At 37.2% G+C, this 20,438-nt stretch overlaps 2 protein-coding genes across 5 annotated transcripts in view; one reads left to right on the forward strand and one right to left on the reverse strand.

Annotated features, from left to right (window-relative positions):
- Window positions 1-20,438, forward strand: part of LOC132364506 (ceruloplasmin) — a 68,510-nt gene that overhangs the window by 25,574 nt on the left and 22,498 nt on the right. For all 4 annotated transcript variants that reach the window (XR_009502823.1, XR_009502822.1, XM_059920129.1 and 1 more), the window contains exons 10-14: window positions 13,128-13,278; window positions 15,543-15,755; window positions 16,582-16,789; window positions 18,313-18,452; window positions 19,544-19,672. Coding sequence is in view for 2 of the 4 variants with exons in the window: in XM_059920129.1 (XP_059776112.1) it covers window positions 13,128-13,278; window positions 15,543-15,755; window positions 16,582-16,789; window positions 18,313-18,452; window positions 19,544-19,672 (841 nt within the window). In the remaining 2 variants the exon portion in view is untranslated. The remainder of the gene's footprint in view (window positions 1-13,127; window positions 13,279-15,542; window positions 15,756-16,581; window positions 16,790-18,312; window positions 18,453-19,543; window positions 19,673-20,438) is intronic.
- HPS3 (HPS3 biogenesis of lysosomal organelles complex 2 subunit 1) overlaps window positions 1-20,438 on the reverse strand; it is a 96,087-nt gene that overhangs the window by 10,876 nt on the left and 64,773 nt on the right. The window lies entirely within an intron of this gene.

Consider the following 20,438-nt stretch of genomic DNA (forward strand, 5'->3'; position numbering starts at 1 on the left):
GGTTCTTTTTATGTTTTGATAAACAGTCTTTTATCAGGTGTATCCTTTGTGAATATTTTCCTCCCAGTCTGTGGCTTGTCTTCTCATTCTCTTGACAATATTTTCTTCAGAGCATGGAATTTAATTTTAATAAAATCCAGTTTATCAATTCTTTCTTTCATAGATTGTGCCCTTGGTGTTGTATCTAAAAAGCTATTGCCATATCCAAAGTCATCTAGACTTTCTCCTATGTTATCTTCTAGGAGTTTTACAGTTTTGCACTTTATGTTTAGGTCTATGAGCCGTTTTTGAGTTAATTTTTGTGAAGAGTGTAAGGTCTATGTCTAGATTCATTTTTTTGCATGTGGATATCCATCTGTTATAGCACCATTTATTGAAAAGACTATCTTAGTTCCTTTGTCAGAGATCAGTTGACTAAATTTATGTGGCTGTTTCTTAGCTCTCTATTTTTTCTATTGATCTATTGATCTATTTTTTTCACGAATACCACACTGTCTTGATTACTGGAGTGTTATAGTAAGGTTTGAAGTTGGGGAGTGTCAGTCCTCCAACTTCATTTTTCTTCAAAATTGTGTTGGCTATTTTGGGCCTTTGGCCTCTCCAGGTTAACTTTAGAATCAGTTTGTAGACATCCACAAGTAATTTGCTGGGATTTTGATTCAGACTGCATTGAATCTATAGATCAAGTTGGGAAGAACTGAAACTTGGCAGTATTGAGTCTTCCTATCCATGAACAGTTATTTAGTTCTTTAATTTCATTCACCAGAGTTTTTCGTTTTCCTCATATAAGATCTTGTACATATTCTTTTAGATTTATAACTAAGTATTTCATTAGGAGGATGCTAATGTAAATGGTATTGTTTTTAATTTCAAATTCCACTTTTCATTGCTAGTATATATGAGATTGATTGACTTTTGTATATTAACCTTGCCTCCTGTAACCTTGCTATAATTGCTTATTAGTTACAGGAGTTACCTTGTCAATCCTTTTGGATTTTCTACATAGATGATCATGTGATCTGTGAACAAAGACAGTTACTTTCTTTCTTCCCAATCTGTATACGTTTTATTTCCTTTTCTTGTCATATTGCACTAGCTAAAACTTCCAGTATGATATTGAAAAGGAGTGATGAGAGGGAACATCCTTGTTTTGTACCTGATTTTAGTGGGAAAGCTTCTAGTTTCTCACCATTAAGTATTATCTTAGCAGTAGTTTTTTGGTAGATATTCTTTATCAAGTTGAGGAGTTCCCCCATTCTTATTTTACTAAGAGGTTTGTTTGTTTGTTTGTTTGTTTGTTTTGATCATGAATGGGTGTTGGATTTTGTCAAATGCTTTTTCTGTATCTATTGATATGACCACATGACTTTCCTTCTTTAGCCTATTGATGTGATGGATCACATTAACTGATTTTTGAATGTTAAGCCAGGCTTGAATACCTGTGATAAATCCCACTTGGTCACGGTATAGTTCTTTTTATACATTTTCAGATTCTATTTGCTAATTTTTTTTAGGTATTTTACATCTATATTTATTAGAGTTATTCATCTCTAGTTTTTTTTTGTAATGTCTTTGTCTGGTCTTGGTATTAGAGTAATACCTGCTAGAATGAGATAAGAAGTATTCTCTCTGTTTTTGTCCTCTGATGGATTTAAAGAGAGTTGGTATAATTTCTTCCTTAAATGTTTGGTAGAATTCACCAATGAACACTTCTGGGCTGTTCTGGAAGGTTACTAGCTATTGGTTCAATTTCTTTAGTAGATACAGGCCTATTCAGAGTGTCTATTTCTTCTTGTGTGTTTTAGCAAATTGTGTCTTTCAAGGAATTGATCCATTTCATGTAGGTTATCAAATTTATGGGCATAGATTTGTTCATAGTATTCCTTTATTATTCTTTTAATGTCCATAGGATCTGTAGTGATATCCCATATTTCATTTCTGATATTAGTAATTCGTGTTCTCTTTCTTTTTTTCTTAGTTAGCCTGACTAAAGACTGATTGATTTTATTGATCTTTTCCAATAATCAGCTTTTAGTTTCACTGATTTTTTTCTATTGATTTACTGTTTTCAATGTCATTGATTTCTTCTCTAATTCTTATTCTTTTATTTAAAGAATAAAAGAATTATTTTATTTATTTTATTTAAAAAACAAACGTGTGTGGGTGTGTATTCATATTCTAACTTTCTTTTTTCACTTAACAATATAATCTGTAAGTCTTTATACTGTAATATATGGAAATATTCCTCATTCTTTTTTCCAGTGGATATTACTCCCTGGTGTAGACATGCCTCAGTTTATACAATCGGTCCACTATTTGGCAGGTGTTTGCGCTCTTTCCAGTCTTTGCTCTTACAAATACATTGTAACGGGTAGCCTTGTTCATATGTCTCTTTGTATTTTGACAACATGTCCTTGGAATAAATTTGGTTCTGCTGGGGCAAAGGATAAACACATGTACTCTTTTGCTAGATATTGCCAAATTCCCTTCCATAGGAATTGTACCATTTTATACTCCCACCAGGTATGAGATTAGATTATCTGTTTTCCACAGTTCATAAGTGTATTATCAAATTTGGGGATTTTTACCAGTCTGATAGGACATAAACAGTACCTCTGTAATTTTAATTTGTGTTTCTCTTATTATTAGTTGTTGAACATTTTTTCAAGTCATTAAGAACTATATTCACTTCTTTTCCATGAATTGTTCATAACTTTATCCCATTTTTCTATAAGGTTATTTTTCCTCACTGATTTAGAAGCTTTCTATATATTAGTTATAGAAAGTCTTTGAGATATTAGTTGTAAATATTTTTTATCTTAGTTTATCATTTGCCTTTATACTTTGCTTATGGATGTTGTTGTTTACCATGTGAAATTTTTATTTCTATCATCTTTTCCTTTATTGTTAATGGATTCCAAGTCATAGTTAAGAAAGTTTTCACAACTCTCAGGTTATAAAGGAATTCACCCATTCTGCCTTCAAGTACTTGTAAGGTTTCATTTTTCACTTTTAAGTCTCTGTTCCATTTAGAACTTATGCTGGTGTACAGTTAAGGAATAGATCAAATTTATCTTTTTCTAAATGGCTATCCAGTTATCTCAACACCATTTATTAAAAAGTCACACTTTAGGGGACTTCCCTGGTGGTCTAGTGGCTAAGACCCCGCACTCCCAATGCAGGGGCCTGGGTTCTATCCCTGTTCAGGGAACTAGATCCCACATACATGCCACAACTAAAGATCCCACACACCGCAACTAAGAGCCCACTGGTCGCAATGAAGATCTTGCACGTGGCAATGAAGGTGCCGCTTGCCACAACTAAGACCTGACGCAGCCTAAATAAATAAATTTTTTTAAAAAAAGTCACACTTTAGCCCATTGATTTAAATGCTCCCCTTTATCAGATACTAAATTTTCAAACACAATTGAGTCCATTTCTTGATTTTCTATTCTATTCCATTGTTCTCTATCTATTCATGCACCAATACCATACTATTATAATTACAGAGCCTCTATAATGTGTTTAAATGACTTGTAGCCATTCCTCAAGGCACTTTTTTCATCATTTTAATGGCCATTTTTGCTTACTTATTCTTTCTAATGAAGCTTGTAAAAGCTTACCCTGGCTCCAGAAAAAAAAAAAAAAAATCCTGAGAGTGTTTTATTGGGATTGTCTCAAATATACAAATTAAATTAGGAAAAACAGCCATTATTATAAAGTTGAGTAACCCTGCACAAGAACATATGTCTTTCCACTTGTTCAAGTCTACTTTTGTGTTTTTCAGGAGTATTTTATAGTTCCCCTTATATAGGTTTTGGATTTTTTTAAGTGTATGCCTAGATATTTTATTTTTATTTGTCTATTATAAATGGTAATGCCATCATTTAAAATTTTTAAATATGTTACTGAAAAAAAATGGTTTTCTACCTTTATTTTTTTTTAAAGATTTTTACAACCATTTAAAAAAATTTTATCTATTTATTTATTTGGCTGCATTGGGTCTTAGTTGTGGCATGCGGGATCTTTGTTGCGGCATGTGGGATCTTTTGTTGTGGTGCATGGGCTCTTCATTGTGGTGCATGAGCTTCTCTCTGGTTGTGACGAACGGGCTCCAGAGAGCGCAGGCTCAGTAGTTGTGGCACGGGCTTAGTTGCCCCACTGCATGTGGGATCTTAGTTCTCCGACCAGGGATCAAACCCGTGTCCCCTGCATTGGAAGGCGTATTCTTAACCACTGGACCACCAGGGAAGTCCCTGGTTTTCTACCTTTAAATTCCATTCTTTTATCTTGTGCTTACCTTGGAAAGGAATAAAAGGAGACTAATGTTTATTGAACTCCGTTTAGGCACTTTGCACATTTTACTTCATTTAACCTTCACAGTAACCCAAGAGGCTAAGTATTGTTATCCCCATTTTTACAGAAGAGGAACTGATACTCAGTGAGTTGAGATTTAAAATGTGAGTTTTTTTCTCTACATATTTTGTTTTCTTCATTTGTCAAATGAAAGAGTCACAACACAGGAAGGTCTACAGGAACTATTAAAAGTCCTCATCCTGGGGACCTCCCTAGCAGTCCAGTGGTTAAGACTCTGCCTTTCCAATACAGGGAGTGCAGGTCTGATCCCTGGTCAGAGAGCTAAGATCCCACATGCTGCAAGGTGTGGCCAGAAAATAAAAAAAAAAAGTCCTCATCCTGGTTTTTTCACGTATTAGCCATGTGGCTTCAGATTGGATAAAATATTCAGAGTAAGTTAAATAGTTCCTTGTTTAGTGTCTGAGATTAATGAAAATATCTCTATTATTTTACCACTAAATATGACATTGGGTATTAGTTGTTACTTTTTATTCTATTTCTGGTTTGCTGGCACTGTGTTTTCTGTTTAAAATCACTTGAGCTGCTCAAAAAAAAAAAAAAAAAAACCCAAAAATAAAAATAAAAAAAAGTACTGTGCTAGGCACAGAATTCATTGGTAAATAAGACCTGCTCTAATAGAGTTTATATTCTAGTGTGTGGTGTAGCAGAGAGGAAGGGGCAAAGGGAGTGATGGCATGGAAAGGAGAGGAGATAAGCAAACAGAAAAAATAAAAATAACCTCAGAAAGTGATATGTGTTTTAAAAAAACAAAATAGGGTAATGTGATAGTGAATAGAAATTATAGTTTAGATAATGTGGAAGTATTATTTGAGGTAAGATCTGAATTTTAAAGAGGCAGCCTTGCAAAAATCTGAGGGAAACACAAAAGGAACAGCTACTGCCAGAATGTCAAATTTTATAAAAATTTATTTTTAGATTTCCTTGAATTATTACCTATCTTTTCTCCTTTGACCAATAAGTGTGACCAAGTACATTAAGAATTTCCTATTGAACCAACCTTGCACTTCTGGGGAAAAAAATATTACTTTGAGCATGGTGTTTTTTTTAATATATTTCTGTGTTGAATTTGATAGTGTTTTATTTAGAATTTCTCATCTAAGCTGTAAGTGATATTAGTTTAGCTTCTGTGTGCTTTTTTAGTGATATATCATAGTTGTACTATCTGCATTAAATAAATCGGGAAGAATTTTAATACCTTTACATTTTTATAAATTTCTTTTGCTTTTATTAACTCCTTTCTTCTTTTTATTTTCCTAAAATTTTCAGATATTTACAATATTTATTTTTATTTGGCTTTGCTCAAAATAAACATTTCAGACTCTCAGTTTATATGTTTAATTATATTCCATACATTATGACTTGTAGTGTTCTCATGGACATTGCTTACTAAATTCTTAGAAATTCTATTTTGTTTCTTCTTTGATCTGAGTTATTTGAACAAAATATGATCTTTCTTTTTTTTTAACTTTTTGTCCTTTTATGAGTAATTTTCAGTTTTGTTGCATTATAATTAGGAAATGTGACCTGTAAACTTTTCACTGAAGTTTTCTCTGCAGGTCAGTATGTAAGTGATTATAGAAGTTCCCTGCTGGAATCCTGACACATCTGAAAATGTCACTTTGTTGTGCTTTGCCTGTATAGAATTTTTCAATCATAATCTTTTCCCCAAAAAACGTAATTGCTACTCTAACTTCCTCTGACATTTATTGTACTAGAGGAGTCCAATGTTCATGGTAACTTTTAAAATGGATTATTGTAGAAATTTGTCTCTCTGAAGTCCAAAAATTTTACCAGTACATTTTTAGGTATAGGTCTATATTACTAATTTTGTCTTGTTTTCAGTGAAGTTTTTGAATTTGAATACTCTAGTCTTTCCCCTTTATAGTGGTGAATATTTCCACCATTATTTATTATTATTATGTCTCACCCTTTTATAACTTCTCTCTAAAATCATTACTAGGTATATATTTTTCATCTTTGAATCTTTTCTTCTGACTTATGGGAGCTTTCTTAAGACCATCTGCATCATTGATTCAGTTATCTGCAGGATCTAACCTTCAGGTTAGTTGGATTTTTAAAATTTGATAAGCATGTTTTTCATCCAAAGAAATGATCTCAGGAAAAAGATATGCAATAATCTCTCAAGTTTTCTCTTCTTTAAGGGAATAAGTTTTCCTCAGGGATTCATATGCTTTGATTCTTTAGACCAATTGCCTTCTTGTCAACTACTGAATCATTCCATAGACCAGATAGCGTTCCTGCTTCCTTATTTTTCACCAGGGATAGGGGAAGGGGAAGTGAGAGTGTCCAAATGGCTGGAGATTGTGTGAATTCTTTTTCTTTTTTTGGAATTTTTGAATTTTATTTTATCTTTTTATACAGAGGGTTCTTATTACTTATCCATTTTAAACATATTAGTGTATATATGTCAATCCCAATCTCCCAATTCATCACACCATCAACCCCACCCCCCTGTGGCTTTCCCCCCTTGGTGTGCATACGTTTGTGCTCTACATCTGTGTCTCAATTTCTGTCCTGCAGACCGGTTCATTTGTACCATTTTTCTAGGTTCCACATATATGCGATAATACACAATATTTGTTTTTCTCTTTCTGACTTACTTCACTCTGTATGACAGTCTCTAGATTCATCCATGTCTCTACAAATGACCCAATTTCGTTCCTTTTTATGGCTGAGTAATGTTCTATTGTATATATGTACCACATCTTCTTTATCCACTCGTCTGTCGATGGGCATTTAGGTTGCTTCCATGACCCGGCTATTGTAAATAGTGCTGCAATGAACATTGGGGCGCATGTGTCTTTTTGAATTATGGTTTTCTCTGGGTATATGCCCAGTAGTGGGATTGCTGGATCATATGGTAATTCTATTTTTAGTTTCTTAAGGAACCTCCATACGGTTCTCCATAGTGGCTGTATCAATTTACATTCCCACCAACAGTGCAAGAGGGTTCCCTTTTCTCCACACCCTTTCCAGCATTTGTTGTTTGTAGATTTTCTGATGATGCCCATTCTAACTGGTGTGAGGTGATACCTCATTGTAGTTTTGATTTGCATTTCTATAATAATTAGTTATATTGAGCAGCTTTTCATGTGCTTCTTGCTCATCTGTATGTCTTCTTTGGAGAAATGTCTATTTAGGTCTTCTGCCCATTTTTTGATTGGGTTGTTTATTTTTTTAATATTGAGCTGCATGAGATGTTTATATATTTGGGGGGTTAATCCTTTGTCCGTTGACTCGTTTGCAAATATTTTCTCCCATTCTGAGGGTTGTCTTTTCGTCTTGTTTGTAGTTTCCTTTGCTTTGCAAAAGCTTTTAAGTTTCATTAGGTCCCATTTATTTATTTTTGTTTTCATTTCCATTACTCTAGGAGGTGGATCAAAAAAGATCTTGCTGTGATTTATGTCAAAGACTGTTTTTCCTATGTTTTCTTCTAAGAGTTTTATAGTGTCCGGTCTTACATTTAGGTCTCTAATCCATTTTGAGTTTATTTCTGTGTATGGTGTTAGGGAGTGTTCTAATTTCATTCTTTTACATGTAGCTGTCCAGTTTCCCCAGCATGACTTATTGAAGAGACTGTCTTTTCTCCACTGTATATCCTTTTCTCCATTGTATATCCTCCTTTGCCATAGATTAGTTGACCATAGGTGCATGGGTTTATCTCCGGGCTTTCTATCCTGTTCCATTGATCTATATTTCTGTTTTTGTGCCAGTACCATATTGTCTTGATTACTGTAGCTTTACTGGCTATTGTATATCTACTATACTACTGTAGATTACTGTAGTATAGTCTGAAGTCAGGGAGTCTGATTCCTCCAGCTCCATTTTTTTCCTTCAAGACTGCTTTGGCTATTTGGCGTCTTTTGTGTCTTCATACAAATTTTAAGATTTTTTTGTTCTAGTTCTGTAAAAAATGCCATTGGTAATTTGATAGGGATTGCATTGATTCTGTAGATTGCTTTAGGTAGTATAGTCATTTTCACAATATTGATTCTTCCAATCCAAGAACATGGTATATCTCTCCATCTGTTGGTATCATCTTTAATTTCCTTCATCAGTGTCTTATAGTTTTCTGCATACAGGTCTTTTGCCTCCTTAGGTAGGTTTATTCCTAGGTATTTTATTCTTTTTGTTGCAATGGTAAATGCGAGTGTTTCCTTAATTTCTCTTGCAGATTTTTCATCATTAGTGTATAGGAATGCAAGACATTTCTGTGCATTAATTTTTCATCCTGCAACTTTACCAAATTCATTGATTAGCTCTAGTAGTTTTCTGGTGGCATCTTTAGGATTCTCTATGTATAGTATCATGTCATCTGCAAACAGTGACAGTTTTACTTCTTCTTTTCCAATTTGTATTCCTTTCATTTCTTTTTCTTCTCTGATTGCCATGGCTAGGACTTCCAAAACTATGTTGAATAATAGTGGTTAGAGTGGACATCCTTGTCTTGTTCCTGATCTTAGAGGAAATGCTTTCAGTTTTTCACCATTGAGAATGATGTTTGCTGTGGGTCTGTTGTATATGGCCTTTATTATGTTGAGATAGGTTCCCTCTATGTCCACTTTCTGGAGAGTTTTTATCATAAATGGGTGTTGAATTTTGTCAAAAGATTTTTCTGCATCTATTGAGATGATCATATGGTTTTTATTTTTCAATTTGTTAATATGGTGTATCACACTGATTGATTTTCGTATATTGAAGAATCCTTGCATCCCTGGGATAAATCCCACTTGATCATGGTGTATGATCCTTTTAATGTGTTGTTGGATTCCGTTTGCTAGTATTTTGTTGAGGATTTTTGCATCTATGTTCATCAGTGATATTGGCCTGTAGTTTTCTTTCTTTGTGACAGGTTTGTCTGGTTTTGGTATCAGGGTGATGGTGGCCTCGTAGAATGAGTTGGGGAGTGTTCCTCCCTCTGCTATATTTTGGAAGAGTTTGAGAAGGATAGGTGTTAGCTCTTCTCTAAATGTTTGATAGAATTGGCCTGTGAAGGCATCTGGTTCTGGGCTTTTGTTTGATGGAAGATTTTTAATCGCAGGCTCAATTTCAGCACTTGTGATTGGTCTGTTTATATTTTCTATTTCTTCCTGGTTCAGTCTAGGAAGGTTGTGCTTTTCTAAGAATTTGTCCATTTCTTCCAGGTTGTCCATTTTATTGGCTTATAGCTGCTTGTAGTAATCTCTCATGATCCTTTGTATTTTTGCAGTGTCAGCTGTTATTTCTCCTTTTTTCATTTCTAACTCTATTGAGTCTTCTCCCTTTTTTTCTTAATGAGTCTGGCTAATGGTTTATCAATTGTGTTTATCTTGTCAAAGAACCAGCTTTTAGTTTTATTGATCTTTGCTATTGTTTTGTTTCTATTTCATTTATTTCTGCTCTGATCTTTATAATTTCCTCCCTTCTGCTAACTTTGGGTTTTGTTTGTTCTTCCTTCTCTAGTTCCTTTAGGTGTAGGTTAGATCGTTTGAGATTTTTCTTGTTTCTTGAGGTAAGCTTGTATTGCTATAAACTTCCCTCTTAGAACTTCTTTTGCTGCATCCCATAGGTTTTGGGTCTTCGTGTTTTCATTGTCCTTTGTCTCTAGGTATTTGTTTGATTTCCTCTTTGATTTCTTCAGTGATCTCTTGGTTATTTAGTAACGTATTGTTTAGCCTCCATGTGTTTGTGTTTTTTATGTTTTTTTCTCTGTAATTGATTTCTAATCTCATAGCGTTGTGGTCAGAAAAGATGCTTGATATGATTTCAATTTTCTTAAATTTACTGAGTCTTGATTTGTGACCCAAGGTGTGATCTATCCTGGAGAATGTTCCGTGCGCACTTGAGAAGAAAGTGTAATCTGCTGTTTTGGGATGGAATGTCCTATAAATATCAATTAAATCTATCTGGTCTATTGTGTCATTTAAAGCTTCTGTTTCCTTATTAATTTTCTGTCTGGATGATCTGTCATCGGTGTAAGTGAGGTGTTAAAGTCCCCCACTATTATTGTGTTACTGTCGATTTCCTCTTTTAGAGCTGTTAGCAGTTGCCTATGTATTGAGGTGCTCCTATGTTGGGTGCATATATATTTATAATTGTTATATCTTCTTCTTGGATTGATCCCTTGATCATTATGTAGTGTCCTTCCTTGTCTCTTGTAACATTCTTTATTTTAAAGTCTATTTTGTCTGATATGAGTATAGCTACTCCAGCTTTCTTTTGATTTCCATTTGCATGGAATATCTTTTTCCATCCCCTCACTTTCAGTCTATATGTGTCCCTAGGTCTGAAGTGAGTCTCTTGTAGACAGCATATATATGGGTCTTGTTTTTGTATCCATTCAGCAAGCCTGTGTCTTTTGGTTGGAGCATTTAATCCATTCATGTTTAAGGTCATTATCAATATGTATGTTCCTATGACCATTTTCTTAATTGTTTTGGGTTGTTTTTGTAGGTCCTTTTCTTCTCTTGTGTTTCCCACTTAGAGAAGTTCCTTTAGCATTTGTTGTAGAGCTGTTTTGGCGGTGCTGAATTCTCTTAGCTTTTGCTTGTCTGTAAAGCTTTTGATTTCTCCATAGAATCTGAATGAGATCCTTGCTGGGTAGAGTAATCATGGTTGTAGGTTCTTCCCTTTCCTCACTTTAAATATATCATGCCACTCCCTTCTGGCTTGTAGAGTTTCTGCTGAGAAATCAGCTGTTAACCTTATGGGAGTTCCCTTGTATGTTATTTGTCATTTTTCCATTGCTGCTTTCAATAATTTTTCTTTGTGTTTAATTTTTTCCAATTTGATTACTATGTGTGTCAGCATGTTTCTCTTACGGTTTATCCTGTATAGACTCTCTGTGCTTCCTGGATTTGGATGGCTATTTCCTTTCCTATGTTAGGGAAGTTTTTGACTATACTCTCTTCAAATATTTTCTCGGGTCCTTTCTCTCTCTCTTCTCCTTCTGGGACCCCTATAATGTGAATGTTGTTGTATTTAATGTTGTCCCAGAGGTCTCTTAGATGTCTTCATTTCTTTTCATTCTTTTTTCTTTATTCTGTTCAGCAGCAGTGAATTCCACCATTCTGTCTTCCAGGTCATTTATCCGTTCTTCTGCCTCAGTTATTCTTCTATTGATTCCTTCCAGTGTAGTTTCATTTCAGTTATTGTATTGTTCATCTGTTTGTTCTTTAATTCTTCTAGGTCTTAGTTAAACATTTCTTGCATCTTCTCGATATTTGCCTTCATTCTTTTTCTGAGGTCCTGGATCATCTTCACTATCATTATTCTGAATTCTTTTTCTGGAAGGTTGCCTATCTCCACTTCATTTAGTTGTTTTTCTGGGGTTTTTTCTTGTTCCTTCATCTGGTACATAGCCCTCTGCCTTTTCATCTTGTCTATCTTTCTGTGAGTGTGGTTTTTGTTCCACAGGCTGTAGGATTATAGTTCTTCTTGCTTCTGCTGTCTGCCCTCTGGTGGATGAGGCTATCTAAGAGGCTTTAGCAAGTTTTCTGATGGGAGGGACTGGTGGTGGGTAGAGCTGACTGTTGCTCTGTAGGCAGAGCTCAGTAAAACTAATCCGCTTGTCTGCTGATGGGTGGGGCTGGGTTCCCTCCCTGTTGGTTGTTTGGCCTGAGGCGACCCAACACTGGAGCCTAAGTGGGCTCTTTGGTGGGACTAATGGCAGACTGTGGGAGGGCTCATGCCAAGGAGTACTTCCCAGAACTTCTGCTGCCAGTGTCCTTGTCCTCACAGTGAGGCATAGCCACCCCTCTGCCTCTGCAGGAGACCCTCCAACACTAGCAGGTAGGTCTGGTTCAGTCTCCTCTGGGGTCCACTGCTCCTTCTCCTGGGTCCCAATGCACACACTACTTTGTGTGTGCCCTCCAAGAGTGGAGTCTTTGTTTCCCCCAGTCCTGTCAAAGTCCTGTAATCAAATCCTGCTAGCATTCAAAGTCTGATTTTAGGCATTCCTCCTCCCTTTGCCAGACCCCCAGGTTTGGAAGCCTGACATGGGGCTCAGAACCTTCACTCCAGTGGGTGGACTTCTGTGGTATAAGTGTTCTCCAGTTTGTGAGTCACCCACCCACCAGTTATGGGATTTGACTTTATTGTCATTGCGCCCCTCCTACCGTCTCACTGTGGCTTCTCCTTTGTCTTTGGATGTGGGGTATCTTTTTTGGTGAGTTCCAGTGTCTTCCTGTTGATGATTGTTCAGCAGTTAGTTGTGATTCCAGTGCTCTCACAAGAGGGAGTGAGAGCACCTCCTTCTACTCTGCCATCTTGAACCAATCTATGTGTGAATTCTTGTTTCAACTCACTTGAAGGCTATTTCTTCACTTAAGATGTATCTGCTTCCACCTGCTCTGCTTTACAGGAATTCTTTGAGCTTTCCTGACTGTGAATAGCACCTTCCCTAATTTCTAGCACAAGCACAAAACCCCTGCCCCAATTTAACAATTTGGGGGTGGGTTCAAGTGGAATTGGTAGAGCTGGCAGAAAGGCAGGGAGAGGAGAGTCAGAACTTTTAAGTGCAGAGAGAGGCTTAGATTATTGTGTTGAGCCAAAAATCTACTATGCAGATACCAATCAAAACTCTGGTGGTCAACAGGAGTATTTTGTGAACTCCATTTACAAAGAGGAATGGACATGTCAGTTCTTGTCCTTCCTTTAGCATGTTTGTGCATAAATAGTATTGTATATATGGAAGTCTTTCTGCTTTACTTATTCTGTCTTCACCTCATTGTTCTTGTTTTGATTTACAGAAGGATGTAGACAAGGAGTTCTATTTGTTTCCTACAGTGTTTGATGAGAATGAGAGTTTACTCCTGGATGATAATATTAGAATGTTTACAACAGCACCTGATCAGGTGGATAAGGAAAATGAAGACTTTCAGGAATCTAATAAGATGCACTGTAAGTACTGCATTATCCACCAATATCAAGCTATTTCAGTGCTGCACATGTAATGCTTTTAATTAAATCAAAATACTAATAGCTTTGCCCATTGATTAATTTTCAATAAATGATTAAATACCATAGTGCTCTAAGGGTAATACTGTTGATTATTTAACATATAAGTCAATTGAAACTTTGTTTCACTTAATTCAGAATAATAAAACATACAATATATGCCAATTAGATGCATGGTCCTTAAAATGTGGTCCCTGGGTCAGCCACCTCAGCATCACCCAGGTACTTGTTAGGAATGCAAATTCTTGGGCTCCAACTCTGACCTACTGAATCAGAAACTTTGGGTGTGGGGCTAGAAATCTGTGTTTAACAAATCCTCCAGGTTGTTCTGATATATGCTTAAATTTGAGAGCTACTGGATTGGATGCTTTTCTCATCTATGGCTTAATAATGACAGGCTCCTTTTATGATCTCTGCTCTCAAGAACTTCAATGATTCTCATTCTTGACTACACGTAAGAATCCTCTAGGAGTTTTAACAAACTATTAAAACTATTTTTTAAATCCTCAGGACAACCTCCAGAGACTTTTATTTAATTGAAACAGCATCAGATTAACTCCTAGTGTAATTCTAAAATACAGTTAGAGGGACTTCCCTGGCGGTCCAGTGGTTAAGGCTCCGTGCTTCCACTGCAGAGGGCACGGGTTCAATCCCTGGTAGGGGAACTAAGATTTCGCATGCCTAGGGCGTTGCCAAAAATAAACAAATGGTTGACTTATATGGTATGAGAATTGTATTTCAGTAAAGCTGTTAAAAATAAAATTTTAGGGGCTTCCCTGGTGGCGCAGTGGTTGAGAATCTGCCTGCCAATGCAGGGGACACGGGTTCGAGCCCTGGTCTGGGAAGATCCCACATGCTACGGAGCAACTAGGCCCGTGAGCCACAATTGCTAAGCCTGCGCGTCTGGAGCCTGCACTCCACAACAGGAGAGGCCGTGATAGTGAGAGGCACCGCACCGCGATGAAGAGTGGCCCCCACTTGCCGCAACTAGAGAAAGCCCTCGCACAGAAACGAAGACCCAACACAGTCATAAATAAATAAATAAATAAAATTTTAAAAAATAAAAAAAATAAAATTTTTAAAAAATAAATAAAATTTAAAAAAAATAAATAAAATACAGTTAGAGTTTAGAGATAGTGAGCTGATCGATCATAATGTCCACGCCACTAATGGACAACATATGAAAATCACTGTAACTAGAAGGAAAAAACGTAAAGTTGTATTACAAACTGATGTTATTTTTTAAATTGGATTGATAATATTCACACCAACCACAATCTTTAAAATACTTCTTATGATTTTGCATTTTTGCATTTTGGAGGAGTCAAGAATATTATCTATTAAAAATAGCAGTGAGGGACTTCCCTGGTGGCCCAGTGGTTAAGAATCCGACTGCCAATGCAGGGGACACGGGTTCAAGGCCTGGTCCGGGAGGATCCCACATGCCACAGAGCAGCTAAGCCCGTGTGCCACAACTACTGAGCCTGTGCTCTACAGCCCGTGAGCCACAACTACTGAGCCCGCGTGCCACAACTACTGAAGCCCGCACGCCTACAGCCCATGCTCCACAACAAGAGAAGCCACTGCAATGAGAAGCCCGCACACTGCAACAAAGAGTAGCCCCCGCTCACCACAACTAGAGAAAGCCCGTGCGCAGCAACGAAGACCCAACGCAACCAAAAATAAATAAATAAATAAATAAATAAATAAATAAAAGGATCTATCAAACTGGATGGTAAAGTGAAAGAGTTATAAAAAAAAAAATAGTGGTGAGAGGAAACTTCCTGCATATACTCTTCCCTGTTATCCAAGATGAATCAGAGAATTTTCCATCTCGAGCAATGAACACATTCCCAGCCTACAGTGCCCAGGAAGAGCTGTTATTATGCACCCATTTTGGTGCTCACAGATATGGCCCTTGAGAGAACTGAGAAGTGACTCGCTGGGAAGAACAGTGAGACTCCCAGGGCCCAGAACTTCAGGAACCCTGCATTCAGCTCTACGCCTTTCAGCCAAGGCCTGCCTGGAAGTGCTGGGTACAGCAAGGAGTTGCAGAGATACTCCTGACACATAAAGGGGTGGGCAGGCCTGAATGGATCTTTTAAAAATTAAATAAACCCAGTTGGCTCTGGAAAGTCTGGGAGGTTGTCATGAAGTAGGACATAAGATTAAACTACTTTCAAAATATCATTTCCCAACCTTTACAGCCATGAATGGATTCATGTACGGGAATCAGCCTGGTCTCAATATGTGCCGAGGAGATTCGGTTGTGTGGTATTTATTCAGTGCCGGAAATGAGGTTGATGTACACGGGATATACTTTTCAGGAAACACTTATCTGTCAAGAGGAGAAAGGAGAGACACAGCAAACCTCTTCCCTCAAACAAGTCTGAGGCTCTTCATGCAGCCTGACACTGAAGGTATATTCCTTTAAAGTCAAGACAAGTTTCTGTTGGATCGATTTGTGTGGTTTCAGTTTAAAATTCTGTGTTGGATGATAAGCTCATCCCTTCCCCAAGCCTCCCAACTACTCTTCCTTCCCTTGGAAGATATGTCTGGGCTATTGTCAGCTAAGTATATGCCAGAGAGGTCCATTTCCTGTTTGTTGGGGGGAGGGAAGGGAGTGACAAAAGTGGACTGAGGTTTCTCCCATTTCCACCTAGTCAAATCCTCAAGATGGTCTCCTTTTCAATTATGGGCCTTTAAAGATAGCTGGCAAATCAGACTAGAAAGGGAATGACTCCCACAAAGGCTTTGCATCTAAACTTTTTGTCATGTCTCTGTACCCTAGATGTAGTGTTGGCTTATTAGTTGTCTACAATTGAATAGGCTATATTAGAACTCTAGCCGTGCAAATTCAGAGAGACTGACAGAAATGTCTCTGAATGAGTAAAACAAACTAAAACAAAAAAGAATTTTAACCAAAACATGAAAATATGCTAACTTGCCTCAGGCTTAATTTGGTTCATTAGATGCCACTAAAACGCAGGACATGTTCAGTGTTACCTTTCCTTTATTAGGCAAATGTAAATACAACAGTGAGCAAAAGAGATAAAGTATCTGCTTTCATGGAGATGAAATTCTGATGCAGGGAGACAGACAACAAGCAAGTATGTTAATATGTATATCAAGTGGTTATAAGTACTATGAAGAAAAATAGGGCAGGGGAAGGGGCTGATGACTGATGGGGAAAGGTGGGTAGAAATACTCTGCAGAGGTGAACTGCCTTTTTATTTACCATTCCAGGGACTTTTGATGTTGAGTGCCTCACAACTGATCACTACACAGGTGGCATGAAACAAAAATACACTGTGAACCAGTGTAGTCGGCCATCTGAGAATTCATACTACTACCTGGGAGAAAGGACCTACTACATCGCAGCGGTGGAGGTGGAATGGGATTATTCCCCAAGTAGGAAATGGGAAAAGGAGCTGCATCATTTACAAGAACTAAAGTAATTCTCCAGATTCTGATTCCTAATTTTTTTTAGCTTTCTCTTTCAGAGAAGTAAGAATTATGCTAAATTAAAAACCAACGAACAGTTGCATTAAACAATAACAACAAAAACAACAACAAAATGTTTCCTAGGGACCCTCCTCATTCATTTCTGCTTCTCTCAATTTTCTCACAGGAAAATTTTCATTGATCTCATTTGATTCTTTGCAGTTACTCATCTTACTTTCTTTTCTATTAGACTCTCTTCTCATACTCATGTGCCCTTGTCACTGATTTTCAAACTAAAACCAAAATTAATGCCTACATTCAGAGCTAAAATAATTTTCTTTACCAACTATTTGTTGCTTATCTTTCCTCAAATATTTCATTATGAGTCTAGTAATCAGTTATTTCACATTCTTAAAACTATTTATTATATATGGAAGAATATTTTAAATTCTTGAGGGCACTAGAGCAGATATGGTCTCTGCTCTCTAAGAACTTACAGGATAATATGCTTCAAAAACCACCAATAACATGCACGCTGTGGAAATGTAAAAGTGAGGCCAGTGAACAAATGTGAGTAAAGGATGGTTATTGGAGCTTCAGAAACAATACATTTAGAGCAGCATCACCTGACACTTCAGGTGTAGCTCTTTTATACTTTGCCAAGCACTCTCCCCTCTACCATCTCCCATTATGCACTAACCCTTTGGGGATATGATTTGAGAGATCAGGGTGGGCTTGTGTTCAGATCTGGAATGCACAACATGACTGGTAACCTACAGCAAGGCAGGTGGTTAGCTGGTCAGTTTGACGGCCATGGTGAGTGTGATTTGTGGTGTAAGGGAGTAAAAGGTTATTTCAATGATTGGGATAGAACTGTCAAAAGTATGCAGAGCCATTAGGAGTCAATGAAAGCTTTAGATCAGGGAATGGCTGGATAAAAGGGTCATTTCTGTTCCTATAGACCAGAAATACTGCAGTAAGCAGAGAACACTTCATTGATGAAATCTGGACTCATAACATTTTAGAACCATATAGAAAACTTAGAGACGACCTCATCGAATACCTCATTTTTTTTGTTGTTTTTTTTTTTTGCCACGCTGCTTGGCTTGCAGGATCTTAGTTCCCCGACCAGGGATTGAACCTGCGCCCTCACAGTGAAAGTGCAGAGTCCTATCCACTGGACTGCCAGGGAATCCCCTTGAATACCTCATTTTAGGGATGAAGAAACTAAGGCTCCGACAGGCAATGACTAGCTAGACATCATTTTAGCTAGTGACAGAGTCAGGGCCAGGACTCTGATGACTCCACTCCTAGCTAGGTACACTCTCTACCACACCTGTCTATTGTTAAAGTCTTATTCTTTCTTGCTCAAATGGGACAGTGATATTAAAAACTAGCATAATTAAATAAAAACTATATTTTTATTCAAAATTTAAAACTCAACTTCCACTTTCCTTAAGACAAATACTAACCTTAGTCGTGTGTGTGTGTGTGTGTGTGTGTGCGTGTGTGCGTGTGCATGTGTGTTTTAAGTCTTTCAAATGCATTTTTAGATAAGGAAGAATTTTACATAGGCTCAAAGTACAAGAAAGTTGTGTATCGGCAATTCACTGACAGCACATTCCAAGTTCCTGGGGAGAGAAAACCTGAAGAAGAACACCTGGGAATTCTAGGTACTGCCCTAGCTCCAGTTCATCGGGTGTGGGTTGGTGATGTGGTAATCCATGTGGTGAGAGTCAGTCCATGTCTGTGGGCTTCATTTTCTTGGTTCATTTATTAACGTTATTCAAATAAAAATGAAAAACAAAATCTATTTAATAAAATGAGAAGCCTATATTTTCTAAAAATATGGCATAAGAAAATATTACTTATTTCTATCAGAAACAATGTATAATATCAATATCCCATGTACTAATGAAATTGTATATATTTGGTGTTTATCAAATTGATGCCTTTATTTTTGATGAAATTGCTAGAAATTACTTTCTACTGAAATTCTTAACCAAGTTCCCCGTTATTCTACTACTCCCCCTGCAAAAAAAAAATCATAGCTATTTACTTTTAAAATTAAGATGTAAATGATCAACTTTAAGAAGAAGTATACATATAAACAAGAAAATAAGGAAAAGGGAAAAGTGTTACGGTGCACAAGGCTGGGGAAAAGTTGACTTCAATTTTTCAGGAATCACTTTAAGACAGAATGTCTAAGAACTCCACCAACACTGGTCTTGGGAATTTTCTTTACAATCATCAAGTGAAGGGGAAGCCACTCCCTAGCCCACTGTGTTCCTACACTAACAGAATTCCCTGGGGCTTTCTTATCCCTGGAGTGAGTAAGACACCCAAGGGAGAGTGGCATTGTTTTTGGGTCAAAGAAATTCTCTCAGGCAGGAGACAAGCTAAAATTGGCTAGAGGGTAGGAATGGGTGTGGTAGCCCCACCCATCCTTTCAAAGGCGGTACTGTCCTTAATTCACAGGAAGGTCTAGAACTTTCAGGCCAAAACCTCCCCTTGGACTCTTGATGAGAGATGCACCCATAGTCTCCATCTTTAGAGACAGCCATAACTAGTGTTTTTATCCTGAATCCTCTGGGACCGGGTATCAATCCAAGAGTACTACAGCATGAAGCGGGGCGGCAGGGGGGACACGACAAAGACAACATCCTTAACGATAAAAAAGTTACCTGATCTTTGCTTTTATTACTGAGTTAGAGCTTCCAATCTGACAGGTATATAAGCCAGTCTTCCTTTTCACTCTTGCCAGGTCCACAACTTCATGCGAGTGTTGGAGACAAAGTTAATATTATCTTTAAAAACATGGCCACAAGGTCCTACTCAATACACGCCCATGGGGTGAAAACGGAGAATCCTACAGTGACTCCAACCGCACCAGGTATTCACGGTGTGGGGAGGGGTACATTTTAATAGACGTTACAGCCTTCCCACAAACACCTGTTATCCACATGAGTGCGTCTTGAGAGAGTGAAGAAGCACGTGGTTAAGAGGGCACACACAGAGGTGTAGCCGTGTGATATATGCCTACATGCACATTCCAAAAAAAAAAAAAAAAATCCACAGGACTGTAAAGAACAAAATCTGATGGTACTGAACACCTACACATACTCAAGGTTGAGTCAGCAGAGATGATCTACCCAGGCTCAGGTAGAACACATCCCAGACAGCATCTATCATGTGGCTGAAAGTTTCCATGCCTGTATCCAAAGACAGGGTCCTAAGGGCAGATGCTGCCACTTGGAATTTCAAATCCCTCGAATCTAGTCCAATATCTGGCATGGACTAGGAACTCGGTAAATGTCTCTTTAATTGATACAGAGTAAAAAGTGCAATAGATTAAATACATAAATATGTATTTTCTTTAACAAAAACTATATTTTTCTTCTATTCGTTGGAAAGTTGGCTTCTAGGAAAGGACCATTTCTCAGTAATTTAGCAGTTCTCAAAATATATCAAGTGAGAAAAAATAAATTACTCTAGAGAGTTGGTCTTGTCAGTATAGGGGAATAGAAATAAAAGGCCCTGCCTTCATGACCCTCACATTCTTCCAAGGTAAACAGTAAATAAATATAGATATAATATCCAATTGTAGAAAGTGCTATGAAAAAGATTAAGGCAGATGAGAGAAAGTAAGTAAAAGGGTG

This window comes from Balaenoptera ricei, chromosome 4, assembly GCF_028023285.1.
Source record: "Balaenoptera ricei isolate mBalRic1 chromosome 4, mBalRic1.hap2, whole genome shotgun sequence".
In the NCBI taxonomy this organism is placed as follows: Eukaryota; Metazoa; Chordata; class Mammalia; order Artiodactyla; family Balaenopteridae; genus Balaenoptera; species Balaenoptera ricei.